Here is a 20,484-nt window from a genome sequence, read left to right on the forward strand (position 1 = left end):
TGCTGGGCAGAACAGCACGGGTGGTGAGGGAGGGGGTGGTTTCTTCCCAGCTGTAAGAGCAGTTACGAACTCGGTTCGGATCGGGCATAGAGGGGAGAAAGAAAATGTTTGCAGTAAGAGGAGCGAGGTTGCTGGTCTGTGGCTTGCTGTGGGCGTTCGTTGCAGCTGTTCTGCGCTGAAACGTGCGTTCCACAGTAGCAGAAGATCAACGTTCGAGCAAATGATGTTGGTTTAAAAGCATTATCTCGAACGTACGTAGCCGGGAGCGTGGAGGCGCCCTCTGTGACCCGTGTAAATACCCGTCTGTGTAAACCCTAGACGGAGGAAAAGCGTTCCGCGGCCCCTGCGGGGGCAGCCAGCCCCCGGGCTCCCGGTCTGCGCTGGGCCGGGCCGCTTCGCGTCACTATGGCGACGGGGTCCGTTGCGGGGCGGGGCCTTGTGACGCGGCGGACGGGTCACGAGGAGGGTTTGAATCGCCCAATGGGGGAGCCGCGGGCGGCGGCGGCGCGGCGGCGGCCCCGGAAGTGCGGCGGCGCCTCCTGCCCCGGGTGCGGCCTCCCGCCGCCCCCCTCGCCCCGGCCGCCGGGTCTGCATGGCAGCGCCGGCGCCTCCCGCCGCCTCCCCGCCGCCGGCGAAGAGCTCCTGAGGCGGCAGCGGCTGCGGATTCCGCGCCGCCCTTCATGGTGAGGGGGCCGGGGCGGCCGGGCCCTCAGAGGGGGTCCGGCCGGGGAGGGGTGGGGGTGTCTGAGCCCCCGGGGATAATGCCCCGGGCGCCTTCCCCGCCGCCTCAGTAACGAGGAGGACCTCCTGCCTTGGGGTGGTTCTTCCCGCGGCGAGGGAAAGCGGGAACTATCAGGCGACTATAAATATATAACGGAAAACGTGCTTGGTACCGGGGCAGGCGTTGGGGCGGGGGTGGTGCCACCCCTGGGGGTTTTCCAGCCCCACCTGGGTGTAAAGCCCTGCTCTGACCTCAGAGCTGATCCTGCTTCGAGCAGGAGACTGGCCCCAGACTGGTCCCTGCCAGCCTGAGGTAGCCACAGATTCTTTGAGAAGCCTCCAGAGATGGCAGCAGAAGTTACTTAAACTTCTGACATAAACCTTGTTGCTAGGGAAAGCTGGGTGACAGCATTTGAGTTTCACTTGTGGTGATTCAAAAGCTCTGTGTAAGTTCTCGGTGGGTGCTGTAGCCCACGCGCAGGTTTGGTTGTCAGGAGAGTTTAACCCTTCCTTGGAAAGAAGAGGATTAAAACACCCAGCAGTGTCTGGAGTTGCTCATAGCTAGACGCTGGGGGATCCTGGTCCTTCAGAAAACTCGCTTCCTCATCAAGGGAAGTATGGCTGTGTCTTCCCCTCTGTAATTTTCATAACTCTGACGTGATACACAGGTGTGATTAGTCTTAAACGCATACTGCTTAACAACAGATGTAGTATTATTGGTTTTATTTAGAGTAGGTTATTACACGAACCTTGGCAAGCTGACAAATTAATCAATCAGCTTTAAAGAGTGATCTAATTTCTAGTCTAGCAGAAGTATTGTACAAAATCCTGCTCTCCTGCATTGCAAGTAACACTTTACTTGTCACACTTGTTCTTACATAGCAAATTGTCAAGGAGTGTTACCATAAGGTTAGCTAACTAAGCCTGATATACCACCACTTCGTCACTCCCTGGCAGACGTTAGTCCTTTGGGGATCCCTCCTCGCTCGCTCTCATTTCTTCAAGTCCCCCAGGTACCACCAGGCAAGAAGCTGCTCCTGCTGTAGGTGACTCCCAGTTCTGTGCGTGTTACTGGTCAGCCAGCCAGCACACAGGTATCTGCTGGGCAGGCAGTGACCACATTGCAACACGGGTCTGTGTGGTGCTGGGTTTCCTTCAGCATGAGCGCCAATTTGGATGCATCTCTTCAGCCTGCAAAACTGTATAAACCTAGAACCTCAACATTTCTGTCAAGTGTTACAGCATTTGTTGATGATGGCAGAATTTAGGGAGGGTGAGGGGTTTGGGAGGGGACGTACAGGTACTCTGGAAGTGTTCAAACCTTGTTTCCTTAGGAAACTGGTTAAAAATTGCAGTTAGAATTTGAAGGTTTGTAACTGTTTGAGTAAGGCCATTGTGTAATTGTAGAAAACATTTCCATTGTTTAAACCAACTTTCATCATCAATATGTAAGGAATTACAATCTCAGTCCTTCCCTTATCCTATGCTTGTCAGAGAAAGGCAGGACACACCGACTTTTGTTGTCTGGATTCATACATTTGATGTGTTTGAACCTGCGTGTTGCCTTAAATCAAAAGGAAGAGGGTGTTCAGAAATTGGCACCTTTTCCTATTAGTGGTCATTTATTATTTCTGTATCAGGTGTCCCTCGTCCATCAATGATGAAGTGACTTCAATTTCTGCACAGACCACACTGTCCAGAAGACCTAAAAGCTTTAGAATAACTGTAAGTAATTTTACCTAGGCTGACAAAATCCTTTCTGCCAAAATCAGATTAGTGCTGCTGGTGAATTTTTGTAAGATTTGCCATTGCATTATACCATTACCTCAGCCGAAGCATCAGGCTCAAAGGTGATGACTTTAACCTTGTGTCTCTAGGCTTTTTCGTGTTGTGTTAGATATTGGTTAAGGTTATGCTTTTTTCTGAAGATCAAAGAAATGCTGTGATCCAAAAGCTTTAAAGCATTTGGTTAACTTCAAAAAGACACTTAAACACATATGAAAGAGTTCACAGGTTCAGGGTTCTAGGATGGAAGGATCTGATGGTTTCCCATTGATTTTTCTTAACTACACTGTTAAATTAATGCTCCTCTTCTCCCCGCTTCGAATTTCTCTTCATAATCAGATTGAGTTGGTTACTGGAACCCTTGATTTGCTCACTTGCTCTAAGGCTTTGAACTCCAATGACTCTTACAGACAGCTGCTATCAATCCAACTGTATTTGGTCTTTAGTAACCATGTTAAAAGCAGAAAATACCAAAAGCAGAGAAATTATTTGTATTAATCCTAGCTTTACAGCAAAATAGTGTGCAATTAAAAATGGCAGATGCTACTAAAAGAACGCTCAAACTTTCTGGCCATTGTTGCTCTCTGGCACAGAGGGAAATGTTGTTATTTCCAGTTTCCTTATTCACAGGTTTCCTTTCATTGTATTGCCCTTTCCCGTTTGTGGGAGAAGAGCCATGAAGAACCGTTCCTCATCTCCCCCTTTGCACGTCCATGTGGATGAAAACACCCCTGTCCATGTCCATATTAAAAAGGGTCAGAAAACCACACCTGCAAAATGCCAGGTAGGAGTGTGTAGCTGGGTGTTTGGAAGGGCTACAAAGAGGAAGGTGAACGGTCCTAGAAGCACCACAAAATCTTCAAGGTCTGTTTTACCATTGTATTAGAACTGCAAGACTTGAATTCGTATTCAGTGGTGAATTTTCGGTAACACATCTTCTGTGTTTAAGATGATTTAAGTAAGATATAGAATATATAGTTACTTTTCATGTTCAAGTGTGTGATTGTGAGGAGCGTTGCTTCCAATGTGATATGGTTTGGGGGATTTTTTTTTTTTCCTTTTATTTCCTGGATTTGTGTCCTGATAACGGTTTTTCTTTGGCTTCATCCCTATTTTTGTAGGAAAGGTTTGGGGAAAGGTAATATCTAGGCGTTTCAAATTCCATCTTGATTGTATTAAAATAAATGTGTTTAGAAAAAAAGAGTCTGGATTCAAACCATCTTCTGGCATTAAACACCTTCTCAGTCCGCTGAGCTATGCAGCAAAGAGGATCTCTGCATAGCCTTATCCACAGTAGGTAGAAGGCAATACTGAAGTTGAGTTTCTAGATATTTCATGTCCTCTTTTGTAGCTGGATGTTTATGTAAAGTTGTTCTCAAAAGGCGATGGAAGTTGCTAGCTCATTCTTCCTTTCATGCAGACATCCTGTTCTAAGTCCTCTGTTAATTTTGTGTTTGTTGCTAATGGCAAATATCATAATGGGGTAGGGCCTGACAGTGAAATCAATGACTCCTATTAATTAATTGCCTGTAGGGAATATTTAGAATATCTGATATTTCTTTAAGGTTAGAATTGTGCAAAAGCACTTTACCTTTCCTTCAGTTAGAGCACCTCAAGTTCAATACAAATAAGTGTGGATCTATTAGTTAACTGCAAAGCAGGGAAAACACTTCAGGGGCTTTTCATAACCAATCACGCCGCACTGTTCTTTTTTGTGTGGTAGTGCTGTTGTCAAATGGTATAGCTGTTCTTTTGTGAGATGAACGTGGAATGGAGAAGGGATCTCCCAGGTTGTTCCTTCTTTATGTGAATGGGTTGTATTGCGGTATTTTTTTGTGTATCTCCATACAGAGGAGACTTCCTTCCCACCCACCCCAATCTCCCACCCTGGCCTGCTGGGTAAGGCTCTCATCACATCACAAGTGCAGGTATCCCAGGGATATAACAGAGTTGCTCCGTGATAGACAAGAATGTACTACATCTAGCCATCCTGTCAACCGAATGGGCAATAACCTTTCCTTCTGACTGGGGTTGGCCTCCTCTGATGGCTGCTGGCTCGTCTGATCTGACGTATCATGTGAAACACTGATATTTTTGTATGAATGAACTTTCATTTGGTTTTGCAGCACCAAAAATTGTACATGGTTCTTTAAAAGTCTGTGATTTATTTTATTTTCTCTTTCTTTAGCAAAAGCACAAACAGAAAATGAAAGGGGATACCGTGAACATGTGTCGAGCTGTCCGGGTGAAAACTAAGGCCCCCTGGATGCCCCCAGGCAAAACATCTGTCCGGGAGTCCGCCTGCAAATGGGAGGTATGGCTGATTTTGCTCTTTAAAACATTCAGGTTTATCTGAGGTTGAAGAGAGCAGTTGTGTAATGAGGGAGCTGGGCTGATCTGAAAGAAGGCTACTGTCACCTACCATCCATTTTAAGTGTCTTCTATAAATCTTTTTCACTTTTTAATAGAAAAAATGGAAATTAATTAGCAGCCTGTGGTCATATCATGCCTTTCTGCCTCTAGAAGCCAGACAAATGTCTTTGTTTATTGTAGTTTTACTAGTCCCCTTCAAGACCTCATCTGAGATGAGGCACAGCGAAGGGCTGCTGTTCTTAGTCTCTTCCGAAGCATGGAGCGTTTGTGTAGTATTGTGTAATGTTCTCTTTCTCATGGGTTGATAGTTTTGCCTTTTGTATTCCTCGCTCTTCCTAAACGAGAATTTGAACTTTCTTTTTTTTTTTTTTTTGTTTCTGTTCTAGTCTTTCTGCATTCTTGACCTTTCCCTGATGGAAATGAAAGAGCTGTTTACAGATGTTTTTTCCTTACTAGCCTTATTGCAGTGATGCGACCTGGTCTTTGTTTTGGCAGAGTTAGGCTTAGAATACTGTTTATAACTTTATGCTAAAAAAGTGGTGCCCTTTATTGCTTTTCTACCAGGGACCAACTCACCGCCTAGAAATTACACCTCCAGATTCAGAAAAAATGCTATCAGCATTGCGCCTGAGTGACCTCTCTACAGATGAGGAGGATGCTGTTTACTGCAAAATGAACGAATATGAAAAGAAGATAGATAGCCTGATGAATGTGGTGGGAACGCTGAAGAATGAGGTGAGGAGACAGCGTAAAGCCCTGCTGACTCGGGCTTTGTAGCTGATCGTTTGGCAAGAGGAGGCTGGAGTCAAGTCTTGTTGCAATGGAAGACTACCCAGGCCTCTGATTTTTTTTTTTTTTTTTTTTAAGCAAGCTAACCAATCTGAGTTGTTTAGAAGAGCTGAACTATCCTGGGGAGAAATGCACTAAGCCCTACTATGAAACGTTTTAAAACATTATCCATTTAATACGGTATTGCTGTGCTTCAGTTTCCAAATAATCTGTTTTCTGCCCAAGTCCTGAATCTGAAAACTGGTCCTTCCAGAAGGTGAAAAATACAGTATATTGATATTTTATTGTCAAAGAATCCACTTACTCAACAAGATTGTTTCTTCTGATTCTGTTTCAAAATGTGCAACCCAGTGATGTTGTGTTTTCCAGATAAATAGCCTCTTATGTACTTGACACCATTTAATAAATGGGTAGGAGATGTTTCTAGATTTCATAAGATGCTCTATTGTGGGGCAAACTGCATTTTTAACTTTAACGCTGAGGGTGGCAAATCTGATATTCTTATTATCACTCAAAACTACATGAAGTTCAAATCAGTGAACAAGAATAGGATTTGAGTCAAGTAGATTCTTATATTAAGTGTTTTCCATTTTATTTCTGCTACAAAATTTCATGGAATTACTTGCATGATTGTAAAACAAAAATCTGTTTTGATACTTTGAATAAGTTCATTGAATCTAAATATTTGATGGTGTCACTTAAATAAATCCGTGGTGTAAGATCCCATTAATTTTGCTAGCTTTAATTCTGTACAAGCGAGGGAATCTCCAGTGACCTTTTTTGCTGCAAAAAGAAACAAGTCTGGTACAGTAGTTCAACCCCTGCTCTGTGTTCTCTCTTCTTGCACATCTCAACTGTTTGTAGTGCTCTTAAGTGCCAAATGAGATGCACGTGTCGTTCATGAGGAGCAGTAGTTAACTTCTGAGCCCCATTCAGCTCTTGAGTAGCCTGTACACAACTCCAGTCACACTACCTGCAGTGACGCTGAGCTGCCACAGAACCACCTGGGTAATCCAAAATGGGTAGATGGAAACAAAATGCCAGGGGCTATTTAGGTTGATTGCACCCAGTTCCCTGGATCTCGCAAAGCAATAGCGGAGCAATGGGAGCCATCTCCCGTGTGTGAACTGCTACCAGAGCTCCTTTCCTGTCATGTTTGCGGTCTGTCTCATGGCTGATGACGATTTTTGGACTTAGAACCAGGGTGCTTGTGTCTCCCTGTGTTTGTGGGATGGGAGGTATTTCCAGGCAATAAGTGAATTATGCCCTTTGTGCACAGGAACAGCCTGGAAGTACGTAGGCAAAAAAAAAGAGAGCATGGTCCTTTGTTTGGTGCAGCTGAACAGCTGGTTCGCTGGTTTGAGATGTGGATTCTGTGTATCACTTTAAAAGCACCTGGTTTGTCTGAAGTTCTATTTAAATATCTTCATCAGGCCAAGCTGCAGAAAAAGGAGGAACAGCAGCAAATGACAAAGCGTCTCCTTGAGGAGCAGAAAGAAGAACTGAATGAGGTCACGCAAGAGCTGGTAGAAACAGAACATGAGAATACACTGCTCAGGCGCAATATTGAGCGCATAAAGGAAGAGAAAGATCTGACTGTGTAAGAAAGCTCCAGTTCTCCATTGCTACTGCAAGTGGTGGTATTTACAGGCACCTACCTCCTTTATTGCTAACGTTATTTGAGGTTGTAGTTTGTACCCTGGGTTGCAGTGCTGCTGAAGAACTGATGTTCTTGGATTTTTTGTCACCTTTTAGAAGGGGGACAGATGGCAATAGCTGCAGAAAAGTGCTCTAGCATGATTATTGGAATGGAGAAAACTACTCTGAGAGGAACCTGGGGGCAGTTGGCTTGTGTGGCCTACTGGAGGGTCATCCTAGCTCTACCGTTAATATTTTGAAGGTTAAGAGATGCTGTTTGAATTGTGATGATATTGGTAGAACAACAAATGAATAAACATGGAGCTGAAAACTAGAGGAGAATTTTTGGGCTTTGTGAAAATCATAGTGAGACAGGAGTGACAGCCCCTGAGAGGACTGAATTGTGGTTTTTCTTAGTGACCCCAAAAGTCTCCAAGTCTGATGTTTTTGCATCTGCTTTGTATCTAAAGAATTAAGGAAGTTTGTGTCTCCAGGGGAACCCTCGTGTTTTAAGAGAGTTAGTTTTATTTTTTCCTTAAGAAAGGTCACTTGGAAGTTAATACCGCGTATTCCTTTTTCAGAAAACTTTGTGAATACTTCTGAGATTGCAAGCCCTGGCTAAAAACTTGGAGCTGTATATCTTGATGTGCTTTCCTGTTTCATGTTCAGCCATTTGGAGTCATTTCTGGTGTGGCTTAAGTGCCCAGGAAAAGCATAGCATTGTCTTTTGGGTTTAATAGTGTGTGCAGGCTTTGGTATAAGCCCAATTTGTCCCTTCTAAATTCCCGTTTCATAGCTATGGTCCTAGCAAGCTCCTGGTGTCTACTTCCTGGCTTCTATCTTCAACTTCCACACTGAAAGAGGGTAAATCTTAAGTAGTGTTTGTTTAGAGCTTTTATCCTCTGATTCGAAGGGTTTTATGAGTTTTTATGAATTTTAACCCAATCAACTGCATATCAATAGTGGCAGGTGCAGCTGGCAAAGCTTCTTGTTTCTCTGATGGCTGAATTCTTGTTACAGGCTACAGAAAAAGTACTTGCAGCATGAGAAAGAGTGTTTGATGTCCAAACTGAGTGAGGCAGAAAGGGATGGAGCAGCAGCAGCCAGGCAGATCCATGCCCTGAAAAATACAATTGGGAGACTCAACATTGTAGGTGTTGTCCTTTTTTGTTCTTGCCTTTCCTATGTTGTCCTGTCATACGGCTGTCTTAAAAATGTAATGTTACAGTTGCTGATCCAGAAAAATGTAAGGAAAAGTGGAGGGATTTAACATACTTAAAGAGTTTGCTGGTTTTGTTTGGAAGTGGGGTATTTACTTGCAGTTACCTTCCGCACACATGGTGCTGACTATTGCACTGCTCATGCTTGTATCAGCTTCGTACATTAATTCCATGTGAACAATTCTTTTCTTTTTTTCGTTTGGTTGGTTGGTTTTTGTTTCTCCTCTAGGAGAAACACATGAGCAGCTCAGATGTTAACACACTGACAAGACAAAAAGAGCTTCTGCTCCAGAAATTGAGCACCTTTGAAGAAACCAACCGGACACTACGAGAACTTCTCAGAGAGCAGCATAACCGGGAGGTGAGCAGTGCTTGAACTTGGCTGATCGCAGAAGGCTATGTTGTCTTGTGGACTGAAACAGAGTTTGAGAGAGATTTTAACTCCTCTTCCCCCCCCTCCCCCCAACCCTGATGTTGACCCTGTGTCACAAAGGATGGATAATTTTCTTTTTTTTTTTTTTTTTAATCCCTGCCTACGCCATAGAGTAAGACTGACTTTTCTGCTGCGAGGATGTTAAAGCATCCAAGTCTTTGTATTAAAAGGTGCAGACACTACTCTGTTGCCAGCTCTTTCTCATCTAGATAGAGCTGTATCTGCTGATCATGCTAGTCTGGAATGTTACCGCTACAGTTGCCTTGGCTGAAGTCTGAGGACTAGATGTGGCCTTAGCTAATGGGAGCCCAAGGATGTTCAGAACTTTATTTTTGTAGGCTGTAAGAGTGATAACAGAGAAATTGTAAGCAATTCTGTGCTGGTTGTAAGAGCAATACAGAAATGAAATTGCTGTTCCTCCTGTAGTTTATATTCCATTTGAGCAAAAGCAGGCTGATGGTAACAGTTCTTTCAGCCACCAGTAAGACTGGATAAAAGGACTGAGTTCTTCCACGTGACTTCCCCTGAGTAGCGGGAGAGTTCGGAAAGACCTTAAATTACCATCATGCTTTTTATTACAATCTTTGACTGAGAAGCGTAAAAGCTTTCTGAGATGGGTGATGACGTGAAATATTCAGCAAATTTGATGCTTCTAGGTATCTTCTGAGAATTGCTGCTGCACCTGGGAAGAAATGGTTGATTTGCCCAGTTCCATTTAAAGAATCTATATAAAATTGACTTTTTAGTTAACAATTTTTCTCACATATTTATTTTGTAGAAGGACGCTCAGAAGATACTGGAGCGGCAAGGAGCACTGCTGAAAAGGCTGGCTGACTCAGATGCAGAGAAAATGGTAAGCAAACCACAATCTCTCTTTTTTTTTTTTCCTTTTTTTTCTCCCCCCTTTCTTTTTTTTTAATGATAAAGCAGAGAGATCTCAAATGACAAGCTCTTCTTTGTCTTGTATTCAGCCATCAAGTCTTACACTAATGCCTTTTAGACCAATAAAAATATTTTGCCTCTTGTGGTAATCAGAGCCACTACATTGCTCTTCTGGTTAACAGCCTGCATTGCAAAGTGGGTGGATTTTCATGGCTTTGAAATATGGGGGCTTAGAATGGGGATAGCACAACTGAGACCTACATATAAGAGCACCGTTAGGATTTACAGTGTTCAGCTATAAAGGAGAACTTAAGCCTGTTCTTACTATGTTTAAGCACAAATGATTCTGCTTACCTTTTCTTATGGTACAGAATGTACAAAGCAAGAATTCTACTACGTGTTTCTTTAAAAAGAAAACTCTGAGGGTGAGAGAGAAAAAAAATCTACTGCCAAAATACCACTGGTGGTCAGAATAGAATTCTTCAGTTTGGAAATCATCTTATATGTTTCTATATGTTTATCATGTTATCCTTAGAGACAGAAAAGCACAAAGAGCATAAGCTTTCTGTATCTGCTTCTGTCACTGAATGAGTGAGCGACCTGGTGCTAGTTTTTGTTCATTTCCTTATCTGTAAACTGAGAAAAGAGTTCTTACATTGCCAGAATTTATAAAACTTGCTGTGAGAGATAGATAAGGCCTTTTTTTTGTCTGTGGAGTATATAGTCCTGTCAGGTCCTCGTTCTTGACTGGGTATCCTATGCCCTGTTACACAAATGTATGTGTATTCCTTTTGCTTTCTGCTTGAGGAGAATGCAGGCTGTTTTTCCAGGGCTGAGGATGCTGTTGCTGTGGATACCAGAGTGCTGTGGATCAGAGAGTCTCGGGAGGGAGGCGGTTACACCTCTTTCCTTCCACCTGCCAACCTAAATATGTTTGTTACTTAACATGAGTGGTGTTTGTTTTCCCAGCAACTTCAGATGAGGCTTCAGGAGAAAGAAGAAGAAGTGGACAATCTTACTGTTCAGATACAGGCAGAAAAGGTAGTTTCCCTTTTCTGTTTTCCCCTCCCTGCTGCATCTTCCAGTTCTGTAGAACCACAGATAGTCCAAAATATGGGTTTGTACTTGCAGATGATTACTTTTTAAGGGATCAGATGACGGGCTTGCTTATAAAAAGTAGACAGACAGCTACCTATTCCCACGCAGTTGTAGATTCAATTTTCTGCTAGTGAAACATCCATCACAAAGATGGATAGGTAGTATTCTCTTTGCTTGGGCTTATCACTGAGTTGCCTTTCTGTTTAAGGTCCTGTTGATTGCTGATGTCAAATTCCAGTCTGTTCCTCTGTTTAGGAAGTAAAAAAGGAATGTAGTGGAAGAGATCAGATATGAAGGATGTTTTGCCCTAGAACAAATCTTTCAGGCCAGTCATTCACATCTGATGTAAAATAAATGGCTACTCATTTGTTGCCCATTTTGTTGGAGTAGAGGAGCTGTGAGGGTCCACCTGAGGAAAGTGGAGGTGCCTGGAGATAATATCAGATTTCTTCACTGAATGGTTATGTATTAGAAAGCGTTCCTTCTATTAGCTTATTGAGGAAAAAGGCGTGGGTCTTGTTTGCTCCCTATTTAGGACCAGGCAAAGACAGCGTGCGAACTTTCCAAATCTATGGAGGCTGTGAGAGGCCATTTACAAGCACAGCTGCGAAATAAAGAAGCTGAGAACAACCGCCTGAGCATACAGATACGGGTATGTTTTCAGTGGTGCCTGGGGATCATGTCTTCATTTGCTCTCGTGAACTGAATTGACTGACAAGGGAAGTAGCACTCACCAACTGTTCTTCAGCCGTGTCTGGTAGCCTGAAATATTGGCTGGTGATGTTTATACCACTAACACGCACCATACTTTTCAAATGAAGTAAGAAAGGGAAGAGCTTTTCATTTCTGATGTATGAAGCAAAATCAGAGCCTTAAGGTCTATGTGCATTTATTAATTTTTTTTTTTCCTAAGTTAATTACTACATAATTATTTAAAAAATGGCTTTGGTTTAGTCAAGCATCAAGACAGATCATAAACTATTTAATGTGCTTTCTGGGAAAAATGCTGTGTCATATGTTCCTGTATTTGATTGCACTCATGCATGCTCTCTACAGTATTAATGAGGAGGAGAAAGTTCCCTTGGTTTATCTTGATGAAAGTCTTATGTTTACTGTATCTGTTGATGTTGTGATGATGTTACGATGAACATATATGGTTTAGAGGGGCTTTAATTCTGTTAAGGTGTATGGCTGCATAAAGCAACATTATTATATGTGAGCATTTCAATTAATAAAGAGAATGTTCTTGGGTAGATCAAAAGACTGATAGACCAGTATTTATCTTGGTCAGGAGACGAAATCAGTATTCTAGAGAGCAGCTTATGAAAGAAGAAAATAAGACCTTTGGAAGGAAAGGAAGACATGTCATGCTGACATGTCTGTCAGCATTAGGACAGGATTGTGTAGGTGAAATGCGATTGCAAGTACCTCCAGGCTGGAGCTTGGGGGTTTATGCCCAGCTCTCTCCACTGTTTCTACGAAATTAGTTGCTGCTTTGGGTATGCAGGTACAAGGACATTATTCCATGTGGTGTATTTTCTCCCGCCCCCTGCAGAATCTGGAGCGTAGTGAAGCTCAGCATAAGGCAGAGGTGGAACACATCATGGAACAATTGAAAGAACTAAAGCAGAAGGCAGACCGTGATAAAGAAGCCCTGAAGAAAGCCATCCGTGCACAGAAAGAGCGGGCAGAGCGGAGTGAAGAGTATGCAGAGCAATTGACTGCCCAGCTAGCAGAAAAGGTACCTGATAATACAGGAGGAGAGACCTCATTTCAGATCATGCATCTAAATCTTTGATTTCTGGTAGCAGCCCTGGGGAGAGTCTCTGCTTTCAACTAATGAGATTTATTTCTGTCTTGATGCCTTGGCCCATTTATGTTAAGTTTAGAACAAATCCAGTTTTCTCAACTGTCACTATATTCGCTGCATGTCCTTAACTTAGGACATGCAGTAACTTAGATCATACTGAACTAGCAGATCTGATTTTTTGCCTCGTTCTTCAGAACCATCTGAGGGTTGACAAAAGCCAGTGAAATAAAGCCTGGTAGTTTTGGCTGAAAATTCTGAATGGAGTTGGTGGTTAATCGAGAAACTAGTCAGAGCAGAAAAGTATAAAGACTTAGAGGTGTACTGGAATTTCCTGTTGAAAATGACTGAAGGATATCAAGAAAAAGTGGAAAAGTTAGGACTAAAACAAGTCAGAAGGGAGCATGGATTTCACACTACTTGGTTGGTTTTTTTTCTCCGTTGTTTTTAGAATTCCAGGGACCAGAGTCACTGGTAGAATCTTAGCCATGCTTTGCGTTTGTGATAGTTCATCTGCCTTCAAAGAGTTTTGCTGCTGTTATGTCTGTTGGCTGACAGTAGTGTTGGACAACACCTCTCTCTGAAGGATCAGGAAGAATAAAAATAAATACTTGTCCTCAATATTTTAAAAGTCTTGGCGAAGCCTCTGCACCTATCATGCTTACCCATATCAGTATCTCTGCGTCTGCATACCCTGTGTCCAGTGACGTTTTTGTTACCCTTGCTCTTTTCCTCATGTATTTCTGTTGTCTGATAGGACAGCTATGTTGCTGAGGCGCTGTCTACTCTGGAGTCCTGGAGGAGTCGCTACAACAAAGTCGTAAAGGACAAGAGCGACCTCGAACTGGAAATTGTTACGCTGAACAGGTTAAAATAAAATTAGTGTGGAGAAACAAGCGTGAGAGGGGATGAGTTCTAAGTTCACGGATAATTTAATTGAATTTAACTGAATAATTTCATTAAATTGAATAATTTAATTGAATTGCTTGTAAATATCCAAGCAAAACCAGCACTGCCTAAGGGTTAGAGCAGAGTTTGAAGAGACTGAGAGGGAGAGAGATGTGGCTTCTGCTGCTGACTTGCCACAGCAAAGGCAGGCTTTTTAAGGGTTTGCTGACCCTTAAAACTCTCTGTTCCTTTGCCATTTTGTAACACTTTGAAAGAATTAAGGTTATCTTTCTTTTGAGATCTGTTTAAGATGCTTGAATGGAAGGGATTGGAAGAGATAGGCAGTATAGTTTGTGCCAATTTTGTTTTGAAGCTAAATAAATGTGTTGGTATCACTGCAGTACAGTTACTTCTGCAGGAAAAAATAGCTAGGTACGAGATGAGAGAAGTTCCTCTTTATCCTGTGTATCTTGGAGGCAATGTATTTGAGCTCCACGGGGATAACTCAAGTTACAGCAGGCTAAGACGACTGAGGTAGTAGAACAGTGTTACAGATAGGTGTGCATACATGACTGGAGGAGGAAGATGAAAGGATAGGGAAAAGTCATGTTTGTGAAGCAATTTTCAAGGGTTAGGAGGTTTATTCTTTCTTGTCACTTAAAGATTAATTTTCTTTCTGTATGGCAGCCGTGTTGCAGACTTGCTGGAACAGCAGACAACCCTGGAGGACAAGATGCGGGAGGACAGAGAAGCTTTGGTGGATAAATTGCATCGACAGACTACAGAGGTCACTTCTTTCAAAATGGAGAATGAAAGGCTAAAGGTCAGTTATTCTAGGGGTTTGAAGCTGAAATGCTAGGGAAAAAAAGGAGAAATTATAACAAGCTGCTTAGCCTCTGAGGACAGAGTTGAATTGCACCCATTGCTGCCACAGGTATGATAGGGCAATCCACTGAAGGCTGGAAAGTTTTGCCAGCTTACACTGACAAAAGCCTTTTATCTTAGTGTAGACAATGTTAGACAGCTAGCGTGGCAGTTACTTCCAAGGGCTCAATAGAAGATGTTTTCTTTTTTCAGGCTAGCGTGGTCCCAATGGAGGAAAAGCTGAACCAAACGCAGATGGAAGTGCAGCAGCTGAGGAGCTCTGTCAGGAACTATGAAGGGCTGATTGAAACCTACAAGTCACAGGTAGGCATCTTACCAAAACCTTTAGCCCTTGCGCGATCATATTTTCTCCCTTCATTGTTGTGGCTTATTCTGTAATGCCTTAACGCTTTGCTTGCTCTTGGAGGATTTTGCAGTGTCATATGGTTTTGGTTCTTTTGTCTCTATTAGCCTTACTTTTTCTCAGATGGCAGCATCCAGACTGCCACGTGCTATATGCCAAAGTGTGGGAGACTTGCCTTCCTCGCTGTGTGCTGATAACTTGGTCATTAGGAAGAGCTGACTCCCACAGCAGAGATCTTGGTTAATGGAAAACAAAAGACTGATTTTAATTATTTCACTTTTTCCTGCTCCTTTTCAAAAGGTAAAGGAAAATAGTGAGATGCTTTCTTCTGCCTTTCGGCAGGTACTGTTCCTTGGCTGCTTTTTGGGGGGGATTTTGGATATTGTGGTAGTCGGAGGATAAGGCAAGAGGGGAGAACGTTTGGTGGAAAGCCCAGATGATCCAGGTGGCAGAAGTAGAAAGTGAACTTCCAAATACAGTCCTGGAGTGGTGGTTAGTGTGGCAAGAAACTTGTTGCTGATCCTTGAGCAGTTTTAGTTACTCCAAAGCATTGCACATTTCTTGAAAACTGTATATAACAGATAAAGTATGTGGGTTTTTTTGAATGTCCAGGTGTTGAAGACCCGAATGGAAGCAGATGATGTGGCAGCAAAACTGGAGAAGTGTGATAAAGAGAACAAGATGCTAAAGGATGAAATGAACAAGGAGATTGAACTGGTAACTGTTCCTCTAAAGACTGATGTGTTGTAGACAGCCGTGGATCTTAATGTTCTGAATGTAGTGAAAAATAGCTGTGAACAGGAAATAAAAGGCTTATCTTGAGTTTACCTTTTCCGTTAGTTTTTCTCAGGACTTGTTCATTCTGCAAAATTTATTGAGCATTTAGCAGCTTCTTTTTGACTATATGGTGTTCTTCAGAGGTGTTTAAATTGCTTAGTGTGTCCTTTGCTGCAGAAACAGTGGTTTAGAACAGTGGACTGGGTAGGTTTACACCACTGTCTGATGTGGAACAGCTGTCCTCAAAAAAGAACTTGTACTTCTAGTAGAATTAAAGCCCAGCATCCAAAATACTCACTCATTCTCACTCCATCCATAGGGAATGCCAGATCCTAAGAGAATGCCTTTTGGAGTAGAAGATGACCTTAGGCTTTGAACTCCAACACTGGCCAAATATTCACACAGTTTTATCATGGTTGCAGACTAACAAAGCTTCACTGAAGTTGAGAAATGTTTTGGTCTTGACCTTGTAAACATTTGAAAGTTTTTCATGTTCTCTTCTTTGATTATAGGCACGTAAGCAGTTCCAGAGCCAGCTTGCTGAACTGGAAAAGCTGCCCGAGATCCTAAAGATCACAGAGACACAGCTAGCAGAATGTCAGGACCAGCTTCAGAGTTATGAGAAGAAGAACGTGGACCTGTCTGTCATGATTGCAGATCTTCGTCAGCGGGTAAGGGACTGGCAGAAACTACCTGCAGCTCTGCAATCCGCAAGTCTGAGACCAAGATGAATTTCTAATCACAGGAAGGTTCAAACTTCGTCTCTGTTCTCGTCTCTTTTTGAAAAGATTAAACGTGGGCTGCAAAATAAAGGTGTGTGCCATGTCTTTGTGCAAGAAGTCAGCGGCGTAGCTAGTAGCATTCCTTACTGTTTGAAAGGTTTCTCATCTCTTGGTGCAGAACCTTATTGGGACTTGAATAGCAGCAGTGACACTTGCTAATGCCCACATTTGCTTGTGTTACTTCCATCATCTTTTCAGCTTTCCCTCCTGTGGTTTTCTGCTGATAGTGCTGTCCCAACCTTGTTTTCTCACCCTGATTTCAGGTTGTTTTCCCAGTCCCTGTTTTTTGTCCCCAGGAGGACTGCGTAGGTATTGCAGGACAATTACAGACAGCCATGACTTCCACAACCGTGCCTCAGGGCACAGCAAATGATCTCGCAGTCTGACTGCTTTACTCTGCTTGGCTTGGAATTATAAACCTTCCTGGTATTTCAGGCTTTAATGCCTTTGTGGGCTGCTGTCACGTCTATGGCTGCTTTTAATGTGTGTGTGCTTCGCTGTGCTTACAGGTGGCTGCTCTGCATGCAAGTGTTTACGGACCCGGCTTTTCATTTGGAATACAAAAGTATTTTCTCATACCTTTCCAAACATGAATTGGAAGCACCGGCAAAATGGATGTTTGGTGCTTTGCTTTTCTGTCCACTGTTCCTTTTCTGGGGCTTCCAGAAATTATGAATTGAGCATGTTTCCTTCTGGAGAGTTGCGTACATTTTAGGTGGTTGGTCGTCTGTGTGTAGTGACTACTCTGCAAAGTAATTACTTACTGTAATTTTTAGATTGAGCTCCAGGGGGACAAAATGGAGATGACAAGAGAGAGGTATCAGTCGGCCCAGGAGGAGAAAAAGCAGCTCACCTTGAAGGTGGAGGAGCTAGAAAGGTTAGAAATACTAGGCTCTCTTGCTCTCTTAACCTTCCATTTCCATCCTCTTCCCATTGTTTTTTCAGGGGATTGAAACAGCTTCAGTCTTTTTGCAGTCCCCCACGTGCCTCCAGTATTCTGTGCATTTGCTTATCCCACAAGGATCTCTAACCAGTAGCTGTCCACTGGAGAGAGAGTTATAGGTTTTTGCAACACCTTTTATGAATGTTGTTAGAAAGGATGATGGCTTACGCAGCAGATAACCAGCTCCCTGTCCAATCTAGCCCGACAGTTTTGAGGTTACTACATATTACAATATTTTTGCCCATGTTTATAAACTCCTTTTAGTGACAACGTTTGGGAAAATGCAGGTATGTGGCTACTCTGTATGTCCTTCGATCTTTGAGATTTTGATTTGAGAAACGGAGAAGTGTTTCCTGGGGCTCTCACCTTTCAAGGAGGAATAGAATCTATTCCCAGACTAGTCAGGACATGGCAAAAAGGCAGACTGAAACACGCTTCATTTAAAATAAATAGGTTTCCTTCCCTTATTGTCTTAACCTAGAAAACTAGAGACAACGAGTGCCCAGAACATAGAATTCCTTCAGGTCATAGCAAAACGCGAGGAGTCAATCCACCAGTGTCAGCTGCGGTTAGAGGAGAAGACCCGTGAATGTAGCTCCTTGGCACGTCAGCTGGAGATGGCCATTGAGGATGCCAAAAGACAAGTAAGTAATTTCTCGTGTTTGTGAATTTTCCCAAAACTACCCAGACTGTAAAAAGGGAACAGCAAGAATGCTGGAAATACCTCCTCAGCCTATGACCAAATTAATGAAAATGGTCATGTTCAGTGAAACAGAAATAATAAAATGTGCTGGTACTGTTTGTCAGCACTTAAACCATTGAAAAACTGAACCCCGTGCTCCAGTTTGCAACAGAAGAGAGGAAAGCACGAGACTGAGCTGCCTGCTTATGTATGAGAATGTGTCCAGTTAAACTTCACAGGGCTTTTGTGGGCAATGGGGTAGGGAAAAATCATTCTTCCATAGACAACCCTTTAACAAAGTTGTTCTGTTGTTACACGTAGGTGGAACAAACTCGAGAACGAGCGACATCTAGAGAGAGGGCAGCCCAGTCCAAGGTGTTGGATTTGGAGACCCAGCTGAGTAGGAATAAATCAGAGCTAAACCAATTGCGTCGGAGCAAAGACGATGTGAGTGACTTGCGAGGCGTACTCTTGCTGTGCTGGTGGTGTTCTGGCAGCAGCCAGAGTCCGTAAACCGGGGTCCCATGGATTGCTGCAAAAGTCATGCAGAGCTGTGTCTGAATGGGACGTCCGTGACAGATGCGTGATATGACGTGTCTGTTAGGTCACTAGTTCAGGAATGCAGACTCTCATTTGCTTCTTACTTATAGCAATGATCTGAATGAACTTGCTCTAAACTTAGGTGTGTAAGAAAAGAATCAGACCTTTCTTACGTTCAAATGAGATTTGCAGCGGATACCATGGACAGGTTTCAACTTCATTTACTGTGCTTAGTTATCTGAGAGAGAATGCAATTCCTCTTCTAGAGGAAAGGATTTCTTCTGTAAGAAAGAAGGGGAATCTTTCATAATGTCCTATTTACGCTGCTTGTTTACTTGAGTTTTACTTGGAATTGGGGTGGCACATGGATCAGGTCAAGTTGCTTTTCAGAAAAGAGTGTGTTTCCCGTAACTATAGCTTATCAGTTTTAAAAGCCCAACTGATTAGTTGTGTTGTCTCCTGCTTCTATCAGTGGGTTGCTGAATGGAGTTGGAAATGAGCAGAACAAATTACAAGTATCATAGCACCATCTATGGTAACGTCATCGGCTGCGGTGCTAATTCTTGCTGTCCTCAGCGCTTTTGGGGAACAGTTTAAGTTTAACATGAATAGGATGAACGTTGCTGTCTTTCAGCCTGTGTTTTGTGCTTCTTTATGTAGGCCGAGCGCCGGTATGAAAGCCGCCTGCAGGATCTAAAGGATCGTTTGGAGCAGTCGGAGAGCACCAACCGCAGCATGCAAAACTACGTCCAGTTCCTCAAGTCTTCCTATGCCAACGTTTTTGGAGAAAGTGCCTTGCTGGGCTCCCCCAGCCGCTCTCGTTCTTCTCCATGAGGAGAATGCTCTCCCTGCACCTCTGCTTCTAAGCACAAAAGCAGCCCTATTTCAAAGCCATATGTTACTTAGGAAATAGGTTGGCATTTCAGGGTCACTATCAGGAGACGTTTTCCTCTTTTCCTTGCAGCATGAGACGATAAAATGATGGTGGTGCATGTCCTAAGTGTAGGGTATCAGCAGTACCGGTTTGGTGTTGGAGGCTGGCGTTACACCATAAACTGTGCCCCAAACCCAGATGGTTTCGCATATGATGGATAAGGTCCTTCTCATCCTCTAAGGTCCTGATGGTTTCAGCTCTTAAAACCTGTCAGCGGTTTGTTGAGCATGTTAATGTTTATAAGAGCTCTTTTCCTTTTCATATTTCTTTTTAAATCCTTTTCCTTTGTTGGGGAGATCATGTGGGTTGTTTTGTTTGTGGGGGTTTTTTGTATTTTTTTTAAACTACTGAACATTGTATTGATACGTTGGAGGATAGGGTGGTGGGAGAGGGTCCACCCGCCAGAAGCGTGGAGCTGAAAATAACTTAAGTGCCTGGGCTCCACACTTACAAGAGATTATCTCCTGAACAACCACAGTGTTCATTAACAGTTTTATACCAGAAATAATGATTTTTTTTTCTTGATTCTTTTATACTCTCTGATCCTCACCTTTTTTCCTGAGTGTGATGCTTATGTTGCTTTGCTCCTCTCACCCTGGTTTGCTGATCCTGAATATCCCCAGGACTGAGCCAAAACCATCTGAATTCAAAGGAAAGACGGCGGTTTAACCTCAGTGGCGCTTCAGTCGGGGTCTTGGTGTGAGTGCCACGCGAGTTCAGGGTGTGCATGAAATACTGACTTGCTCTTAAGTCAATTAAAGAGCAGCTACGGATACTCAGCTGCTTAATCGAACCAGCCTGCGTGTTCTGGAAAATCAGGTCTTCAGTGTGTCGAGTCCCTAAAACTCGTGTGCTCTCTAGTGCCCTGTTCTTTCCAGTAAATGGTTCTTATGGGGGCAAAAATAAACACTGTTTTTATTTTTATCTCTTTGGTATCCTATTTATGTGTGATGTGGTCATTGGGC

The 20,484-nt window shown here is 43.0% G+C and overlaps 1 protein-coding gene across 4 annotated transcripts; it reads left to right on the forward strand.

The window, feature by feature from the left end:
- Positions 1-480: 480 nt before the first annotated feature.
- Positions 481-20,443, forward strand: ODF2 (outer dense fiber of sperm tails 2). 4 transcript variants are annotated; one of them, XM_087753209.1, is made up of 20 exons: positions 481-683; positions 2,361-2,445; positions 4,694-4,819; positions 5,443-5,613; positions 7,101-7,267; positions 8,326-8,455; positions 8,755-8,886; positions 9,737-9,811; positions 10,810-10,881; positions 11,474-11,590; positions 12,494-12,679; positions 13,503-13,612; positions 14,321-14,456; positions 14,711-14,821; positions 15,474-15,578; positions 16,151-16,309; positions 17,197-17,297; positions 17,845-18,007; positions 18,367-18,492; positions 19,246-20,443. In XM_087753209.1, the coding sequence occupies exons 1-20, from the start codon at positions 481-483 to the stop codon at positions 19,417-19,419; spliced, it is 2,649 nt and encodes an 882-aa protein (XP_087609335.1). In that variant the 3' UTR covers positions 19,420-20,443. The 4 variants fall into 4 exon arrangements, 3 of the variants coding, with proteins under 3 accessions (XP_087609335.1, XP_009475198.2, XP_087609336.1); XM_009476923.2 differs by lacking the exon at positions 481-683 and adding an exon at positions 3,136-3,289 and having other exon boundaries at positions 2,356-2,445; XM_087753210.1 differs by lacking the exons at positions 481-683; positions 2,361-2,445 and adding an exon at positions 3,317-4,601.
- Positions 20,444-20,484: the final 41 nt, after the last annotated feature.

Source organism: Nipponia nippon, unplaced genomic scaffold (genome assembly GCF_047370975.1).
Source record: "Nipponia nippon isolate SJK-2023a ecotype South Korea unplaced genomic scaffold, ASM4737097v1 scaffold_16, whole genome shotgun sequence".
In the NCBI taxonomy this organism is placed as follows: Eukaryota; Metazoa; Chordata; class Aves; order Pelecaniformes; family Threskiornithidae; genus Nipponia; species Nipponia nippon.

Coding starts and splice junctions, on each gene's coding strand:
- ODF2 (XM_087753209.1), top strand. CDS start 481: ATGGGGGAGCCGCGGGCGGCGGCGGCGCGGCGGCGGCCCCGGAAGTGC. Junction 8,887..9,736: donor GAGAGCAGCATAACCGGGAG/GTGAGCAGTGCT, acceptor TTTATTTTGTAG/AAGGACGCTCAGAAGATACT. Junction 9,812..10,809: donor ACTCAGATGCAGAGAAAATG/GTAAGCAAACCA, acceptor TTGTTTTCCCAG/CAACTTCAGATGAGGCTTCA.